The sequence below is a fragment of the Montipora capricornis genome, chromosome 1, assembly GCF_036669925.1.
Source record: "Montipora capricornis isolate CH-2021 chromosome 1, ASM3666992v2, whole genome shotgun sequence".
NCBI classification, from domain to species: Eukaryota; Metazoa; Cnidaria; class Anthozoa; order Scleractinia; family Acroporidae; genus Montipora; species Montipora capricornis.
In genome coordinates this window covers 16,236,379-16,245,305 of record NC_090883.1, presented here as the reverse complement: position 1 = coordinate 16,245,305, position 8,927 = coordinate 16,236,379, and the positions used below count along the sequence as shown (strand labels likewise).

At 37.6% G+C, this 8,927-nt stretch overlaps 1 protein-coding gene across 2 annotated transcripts in view; it reads left to right on the top strand.

Moving 5' to 3' along the window:
• LOC138059753 (polyglutamylase complex subunit TTLL1-like) overlaps positions 1–7,911 on the top strand; it is a 20,979-nt gene extending 13,068 nt beyond the window's left edge. For both annotated transcript variants that reach the window (XM_068905462.1, XM_068905398.1), the window contains 10 exons: positions 1,132–1,207; positions 1,526–1,660; positions 2,692–2,800; positions 2,885–2,965; positions 3,880–3,942; positions 4,279–4,319; positions 4,432–4,477; positions 5,489–5,598; positions 5,961–6,014; positions 7,193–7,911. In XM_068905462.1, the coding sequence (XP_068761563.1) occupies positions 1,132–1,207; positions 1,526–1,660; positions 2,692–2,800; positions 2,885–2,965; positions 3,880–3,942; positions 4,279–4,319; positions 4,432–4,477; positions 5,489–5,598; positions 5,961–6,014; positions 7,193–7,313 (836 nt within the window). In that variant the 3' untranslated portion in view covers positions 7,314–7,911. The remainder of the gene's footprint in view (positions 1–1,131; positions 1,208–1,525; positions 1,661–2,691; positions 2,801–2,884; positions 2,966–3,879; positions 3,943–4,278; positions 4,320–4,431; positions 4,478–5,488; positions 5,599–5,960; positions 6,015–7,192) is intronic.
• Positions 7,912–8,927: the final 1,016 nt, after the last annotated feature.

The following is an 8,927-nucleotide window of genomic DNA, read 5'->3' as shown; positions in this document are numbered from 1 at the left end:
AAAAGAATGAGGTCTTCTTTTGTCTTGTCTGACAATACACACACCCATCTAGAAGGTGAAATTTAATGACTTTGAGAAATGCCACTTTGAATGTTCCAATCTTAGTGGAAATGTGCACACGGAAAGTGGTGGGAGAAACAAGAACTACATTAACTAACCACACAATTTTTAACCTTTTAAATTTTTCTGAACAAAAAATTGTGTAATGGTGGAAATAATATTTACGACAAGAAACATATTTACGATTGGTGATTTACGCAAGACTGTGTCATAAACAATAAGCCAGGTCATAGAAATATCATTGGAGAAGGTCTCCATCAATAATCAATCAATCAATCAATCGTTTAATAATCACCTATTACAGTAAAAACTGAATTACAGGATTGTCAGCAATAAATAAATATAAATACAAATAAATTCATAATAAATTACGTAAGTGATTACATAAAGAAAGTTTAAATGTACTAATAATCATACATAAAATATTAATACACATTTCCTAACATTTCATGGTGACAAAATTGTCAAACCTTTCGGTTCTGCAAGATGGCATATATGAGATTCATGCTTACCAGATCTCAAGTTTATAAATTATTGTGTTCGTTATAATTATTATAGGGTGCCGAAGAATGTTCATAAGAAGGCCACTGTCCATTTTGCTATAAATATCCTACATGACTCTTCTCTGCGACTATATAAGGGGTCAAGTTTGGCAAGGCCAAGGGCGGTTTCATATGAGGCATCAGGGTAGATGATCTTTAAAGCCTTTTTCTGGACAGACTTGATAAGATCGCTGTGGTACTTTGGTGGTGCTGCCCATGCAGGCAAATCATATTCAAGTACAGCTCTGATGACGCTGCAATAGACAGAGACCAGATCGGCTAAAGAGAGTCCACTTCTTTTGAGTATCCTTAGACCATGTAACCTTTTAATAGCTTTGACATACATGTATTCGCAGTGGGCATTCCAACTCAAGTCATTTGACTCCAAGTAGCTTGTAGACAGTAAACTCTTTCAATAACAGCCCTGCCAACAACTAGGGGACTCGGGCAATATTGATAGCAATATTCTTAGAATTTGCATTTTGTTCATTTTTTCCTGGTAAAGTAAAGGAGGCTTTTCTTTTTTCAGCCCAGGGAAAGGGAATATTTCTTATTAATAGATTGTCGCAGCTGAAAAAGTGGTCTAAAGACAGCAGAGGAACGCCGTAAGTCATATTCAAATTACTCACTCACTCACTCACTATCCATTAACGTCATGTTCCACTTGTGGGCGGGTGTGACGGCACATGGTTTCGCACACCATTCCTCCACGCATCCCTGTCGACAGCCAGTTCAGGTGCAAGACCTGATAATTTAAGGTCTTCTTTGATCACCTCTGCCCAAGTTTTCCGGGGTCTGCCTCTGCGTCTACGACCCACAACTTCATGGAACCTGATTGAGGAGATTGAGCTATTTGCCCTCTCTTGACATGCGATTACTCTTTGCATCACTAACTGAAATAGATGTGATGATTATTTTTGTAGACTCGTTCATCCCGGGGGGAAGGATGCCTATGTGATATCAAGATACATCGATAATCCCCTTCTAATAGGTGGAAAGAAGTTTGACCTTCGTATTTATGTGCTGGTGACATCCTATCGACCTCTAAAGTGCTACTTGTAAGTAAATGTAAAATATTTTGTAGAGGATGGGTTTAAAACACAAGACTTTCTTGGTTTACAGGCTGTGTATAATTATAGTATTTTGATAGAATAATTGTCATTACTATTTGAACTGAGTATATAGCTAGGTCTTTCAACTCCAAGGGGTATGGCAGCAACTTCCAGCTAGTTGACCAGTTGTAAGAGCAGTGAGCAACTCAATCAAATGGTCATGGGCTGGAGTCCCATTTAAGACAGTCACTGGACTTTTTCCCGGCTTCTTTGTAATGACTTCTTTATAGGTTGCTTCATAAACTGCAATAATCCTAATTTACATACAAATTAGCTGCAACTGAAAGTGGTCTAAGAGCCTCTGGTCTTTCTGAGAAGCGAGTTTATAGAAAGAATTTTATGGATATAAATTTATGCAAAGAAATGTCTACCGGTAATTCCATTATCATGTACTTTTAATTCATAAAACAACCGGCAGGTACAAAACACAGGTCACACCTGTCACAGGTCATTGTTTTACATTTGAATACAGAAAGTATCCTAACATTCATAAAAGGTAACCCTATAGGCCTAAAAACGTTTTTTAGACCTAAGTAGGCCTAAGGTTAGCATTTATGAATGTTTAGGATACTTTCTGTAGTGGTAAAACAATGACCTGTGACCTGTGACCTGTGTTTTGTACCTGCCACAAAACAACAGGAAGTAACTGCCCATGGTATGCTGAAATCTAATATGGTGGTGTTAAACCATCTAGAACCCCATATTGGATGGTTTTAAGTTACACTGAAAGAATGAATGCTTTCGTGTAAAAGTCAATGAGCGAGTTGTCCTTGGAGCAGCAAAAAGCAATCATTCACTGTTAAGGAGGAATGGGTTTTTACCTCAGATGACATCGCAGCTGTTGACTATACTTGACCTTAGTTAGCAGCCCCTTAAAAAGCCAACATGAAGATTTTATGCAGATAATTCAAAATAATCTACTTTGAAGTTAGATAACCACAGAAATAGTAACCAATATTCTGTCTTTAATATTGCAGGTACAAACTGGGATTCTGTAGGTTTTGTACAGTACAGTACAATGCAAGTCTTAATGAACTGGACAACATGTTTGTCCACCTCACGAATGTGGCAATTCAGAAGTATGGGGTAAGATTTAACTAATTTCATTGATTAGCAAAATGGTTTGGTTTTGAATTTATAATACTAATCATGATCCTTTTTTGATATTAGGAAGAATACAATCCTATTCATGGTGGTAAATGGACCATTAAAAATTTGCAATTTTATCTTGAAGGAACCAGAGGCAAGGAGGCAAGTCTTGAATGAAAAATGTACATGTAGTTGAGTACTACTTAATTGTGTTAGTGCTTCCTCATGCACAGCCCTTGATGCATGTTGTTTATGGTTGAAAGCAATAACAATTATTATTGTTAAATACTTTAGCTGAATTTTTTCCCTCAACAGTGCATGCTCTCATTGGTTACTTCAAGGTCACATGACATCTAACAATAAAACCGTTTCCCGCCAAAAGTTTCTGAGCGGGCAACATTGCAAAATCTATGATATCAGAGGGTAACAGTGCAAGTAGCCGTTACCCACAGATGTTGACCGATGATCACCGTTTCTGTTGCCATTGCTCGTTTTTCTTTTTGTGCTATATAACAAATCACTTTTAAAATTACTGGTCCCTCAGGAAACAGTTATTTTTTTTCCCCTCGAATCCCTCATGGCATTTATCACTGCTCATGGCATTGAACAAGGATCGAGTAGTGTTGGCACAGTGGTAATAGAGCATTTGCTGGTGTGTGGGCTCCGCCAATGTCATTTTGCCTTAAACTTTCAATTGCCACTACAGAGGTGTCAACTTTTCAAATGCAGCTACGGTACGTACGAACTCCAACGAAATTTCGTTGTTAGATTTGCGAATTTTCGTTTCAGTACGTACGAACTCCAACCGAAATTTCGTTGTTAGATTTGCGAATTTTCGTCCTGCGTTCGAATTTTCGTGTGGCTCAGCGAAATTTCTTCGAAAATTCGGCCGAAAAATCACACATCTTCCCCCGAAATTTTGGGGAAATTTCGGCGAAATTTCGAGAGAACAATAAGCGAATTTCGTCGAAATTCGTTTGCATTCTTTTTGCACAGTACTGTATATGTAGAGGTGAAACAGATCCTATAGTTGCATTTGAAAATTTCTAGGTTTTTTTTGTTCTCCCATTAATTAGGTCACAGACAAGTTATTTGATGATATTAATTGGTGCATTGTTCACTCTCTCAAGGCAGTACAGGTAAGACAGTATATCAATTAATTAGGAAGCAACTGCTTTAGGAACAACTTTTAGGCAATTTGCCTTTCGATATATTTACAGCTTACCATAGTGATCTGCAGTTGCTATACAGTACATGACAGCTACACGTTATTTTAGTCTCGCTCGTCATTTTAGAGACCTAGCTTTCCCATTTTGTAATGCGCAATAATATATGTATTTTTATTCTGGGAGAAGTATTCACTTTCCAGAAAAAAAGCTTCTCTAAAAAAATGCCAGAGATTGCAGAAAACATGATAATATATTATTGTTCATTATCTTCACCTAAAGATATTGAATGTTTTTCTTTTGTTTTAGAACGTGATAGCTAATGACAGGCATTGTTTTGAATGCTATGGGTGAGTTAATTCATGAATGTTACTTCTACAACAAAAAGCAAGCATCATTTTATGCTCAAGATTGCTGGTGTTTATGGGCAAGTTGATCACGAAAGTCTGTTTTACTTTATAGTTATGACATTATCATTGATGATAACCTCAAGCCTTGGTTGATTGAGGTTGGTAATGTCATCACATATTTAACCTTTAATATATACAGTTATACACTGTACATTCAGCCATGCAAGTCTAAAAGCGAAGCTCCTGGGTCGTTCATTCTTACAACAAGAAGTTAACCTGGCTTGAGAATGCAATCCAATCGAAAACCAGTACCTGGTCAGCGGTCAACTTTAAAAAAAGCTGAAATTGTTGAGCTCTGAACTTGAGCCTGTGATATGGTCACGTGATACTGGTCAGCTGATACCTTGTTTTGACAGGTGTAAATTGACCATAATATGGATATCCAATATCAAAGATATACAATGTGAACGGCCACCATGTTGGGAATATTATTATTAGGACTATTAAATTATTGGGCAACTTTCTCTTGTGTACGCCCCCATGAGCAGAGAATGCATGTTTTATGAGTCAAATGAGTCAATGAGTCATGAGTCAATGGACTCACAGTCAATATAGCAATAATTTGTTGATTAAGCCTAAGCCCTTGTTTCAGTGGTTAGGCCTAAGCACTCTCTGAAATTTTAGCTTTCATTTTATGGTTTAATTAACTGCACTAACTCGTTGACTCATTGACTCATTGACTCATAAATACTTGACACTCCCACGAGCAATACCGCTAGCCATGATTATCGTGAGAAAAGCAACTCGTTGGTTCCTATGGGTATGGCTCCACTATTAATAACTGTAGTGTCCCTTCTGCATATTGTTGTAGCATTTCTTTGTGTCTGGGGTTTTTAAACTTTTGGTAAGTTTTGTCAAAATAATTTGTTGTTTGTTATTTCTCTTTTTCTTGCTCACTATGAAAGTGTAAATATCTTGGTCTTAATTCTTAAAATCAACATGACAGTGGCCAATGGCCAACTCGAAAGCTATTGCTCATTTGGCCACTGTAAACATATTTCATGTGATTTATTCTTTACGTCTAATAACTCTGAAACAGTGTGAATAAAAAAATTGAAATTGAAATTGTAAAGATTCTGTTTGTGAGTAACTTTTGTTCGTTATAACAGGTGAATGCATCTCCCTCACTGACATCCACAACATCTGCAGACAGAATCATGAAGTACAATCTCATTCATGATACTCTTAGCATTGTGGTCCCCAATGGAGAAATTCCTGAGTGAGTACCGCTCACTGAAAGATTGAAAAAATAATTCTAACCAATGGGATTGTAAAGTGTTTTGTGTAGCACTGGATCTTGGTTAGCAGTCATGATACCTACATGAACCATTTGATTAGCCCTTTAGGGGAAGCAAGGAGAGCAAAATTAAATGTAACTTCCTTCATGTTCTCTTAGTGACACAAGAGGGATAAAAAAGTTTAATTTAATGAAACAATTATTCCTTAGGGCATTTAATGGTTAATCCCTTGATTGGTTGGTAATTTTATAGGGAAGCCAATCCTGGTGAACTTATGAACTTTTCCATCCTGGATCTAGGAATTAAATTTTATCGCTTAGCCTGCTTAACTTTTAATTTTTAGTGTGCGGTGGAGCAAGTTGCCATCCAAAGATGCTCTTGGAAATTTTGAAGTTTTGTAAGTACATGTAAACACAGATGAGTTTCCTAATAAGGATTTACTTACAGTTTAGTATTGAAAATTAATTAATAGCAGGCTTCTATCTGCTTGTGATCCCATTGTAAGGGAAGTAGCAAACAAGTACACAGGCTCATGTGTTCATACATGGGTGTTGTTGGACCTCTCCTAGAGTATGCTTGTAGTGCCTGAGATCCTTATACAGAACAACTTGCTGCTGAAGTTAAACCTTTCACTCCTAGGGTGTCCGTCATTGACAAGTAAGTCATCTGGTGTTAGGTAGTAAAATCTCAAAGTGGATGTTGCAGGAGGAAAAGGGTTAGAGGGAGCTTAGGTTTTGAGTGGACTTACATTGTTGTTAAGAGAGTAGGGCTTAGTTTTGTCCTCTGAATCTATTACTCAGTAGAGGAAGAAACTTGGTTGGAAGTTCCAACCACAAAACAGACAAATTGACAAAATAGTACTCTTTAACCCCCTGCACACCTGAAGCATCCCAATTGAAGAGTAAAATCGTCCGGCGTTAGGCAGAGTAAAATCTGTACATAAGGGTTAAAATAGTTTTTGAGTGCAAGGGTCTAAAAAACCTCACTGTTCTCCCCTGGAGTTGATCAAGAAACTCTCTAGAACCGCAAGACATATCCATGGTTTATTTCAGTATTTCAACCTGGCAGCATTTCAAATCTCTTCAACGTAATGAGTTGTGCTGACCACTGTGGTGCAACAATTATCTTAATGAGATAGCACCGAAACAAAATGAAGGAGTACGTGTCAAGTCAACACTAGCAACCAGCCCTGAGTCTCCACTGGTGAAAAAATGCCTTTCAACTCAGTCTGTCCCTACAAAGTACTAAAGACAGGCAACCATCACACTGAAGGATACAGAAAAGGGAAGAATCAGACCCCAGCCACTCTCTCCTGCCCCTTCCCCTACACACACACCAAAATCAAATTGCTTTAATGGTGCTAGCTGCAGGGATCAGGCTGTCGGGGAAAAAAGCAGTGAACAAAGGAAACCAAGCGGAGGACTGAAGAAAGGGGAATTTCCAGTATTCTGATATTATTCCTTTTTTTCCGAGGCTATACACCCGTACAGGTGCATAACTTGTCAATTCCTTGTATGTTACACAAAATTAAAAAAAAACAATTTACCCTTTGACCTTGACACTGTTGGTTATTAGGTATGATGAAGAGTTGGCTAGTCTAGACACAGTGGAAAGAGACGCAAGATCACGAACAGGACAAGCAGCAGCATCTCGTCCTGGAAAAGATAGCAAACCCAAGCACGCAACATGGAAGTAACACAACATAATGCAGAACGTTCTGTACAATTTATATTTGAATCATTTAAGAGGCCATTATTAGTCCTCAGTAGTAAAGGTTGACTTAAGGGGTTACCGTATACGTTCAGATCGGCAATTTTCTTCAAATTTGGATTTTTCGGTCAAAAGTAATGATCGAAATGGGATAGCTAATGTAAAAAAGAAATTATTCAAAATGATTAAATATTGGCGGAAAAATGGCAGTTTTACGTCTTGGTCGGAAGTAAAAATTACCTGTTTGATTGACAGTCTTAGCGCTGTTTTCTCAAATCAAATTTTTCATTTGAAGCGGACACTTTAAAGAGATCAGACTCAAAGGGAATTTGTCCGATTGCCCCCAAATTTTGACAGTGGCTAGATTAACATATATATACAACAAAAACGTCTGGGAATTTTTTATTTCAAAATATTTTTTCTGTGAGAGCGATTTTTGTACGAACACTTCACATTCTTTTAATACTGTTTCGAAAACCTTGTATAATTTTTCACTTTAACTGAGTATGGCAAAACGCCGTCACCCTTTTTTAGCGCTTTGGGCCGGGAAACGGAGGAACAAAATAAAATAGCGGAAAGCAAAATTTGCTTTGACTTGTACAGGTAGCTTTGATTAGGTGATTCGGACGCTCGCATTTAGAGGTCGTGAAAAATTTTAGCTGCGCGCGCGCGCGTGTAACCTATACGCGGCAGACTACGGGTCATAACTGAGAAACACGCGTCAGCTGATTGAATCAAATTTCTATCAAAAGTAGCGCGCGCAACACACCGGGAGTAAAAATATGGCGTAAAATCGTACGAACCGGAAATGAAACCTGCGGAAAAAAATTGTCTTCATCTCGAAACTTTGCTCGGTGACCTATATTGATTCTTTGCATGCAAGTATCATTCATGATGGCACTTTAAATACCGGTAAATATGTTTCGGGGAAAGCCTTCTATTACAATTTTCTGTAGACTATAAAACGCCCTTTTCCGATGTGTCTTAAATTCTACTAGATAACTTTTTGTCATACTCTCTAAGAAGTTAAAGAATTTAGGGAGATTTCCAACAAAGAAATTAAAACGGTAGGTCACCGACTTAATTTTTCAGATAATTTTCAAAAATGACGTCATAAGTGCCCTTAAAGTAATTCCCAACAATAGAGTCGCAAAGATATTCATAGTTTGCCTATACTATGAAATATCCTTCTTTGGTATCTTTCATTGTCTCACAAACACTATTGCAACGAAAAACCCTTTCGAGCCTCCTTTTTCAAAATTCTTGATATATAACAATTATTCCATGAGCCCGAGTTGGATATGAAGTGATAAAATAACCAACGAGCGCGTAGCGCGAGTTGGTTATAATCACTTCGTATCCAACAAGGCCGAATGGAATAATTGTTTTAGTAAATTCTCAAACCGGGTTTTGCCGCCGATTTTTATTTCCACAATTTTACAAAGAGTCCGGAAAGAGCATCTTGGCGCACCATTTTCCATATGACGTAAAACTTCGACTATTGGCTCATAGTCGGAGTTTTTTAGCCAATCAAAAAGCTAGAAATGCAATAGTCGGAGCTCAAAATTTACTAAGGTTTGATAGCCAGCTCTATAAGCTT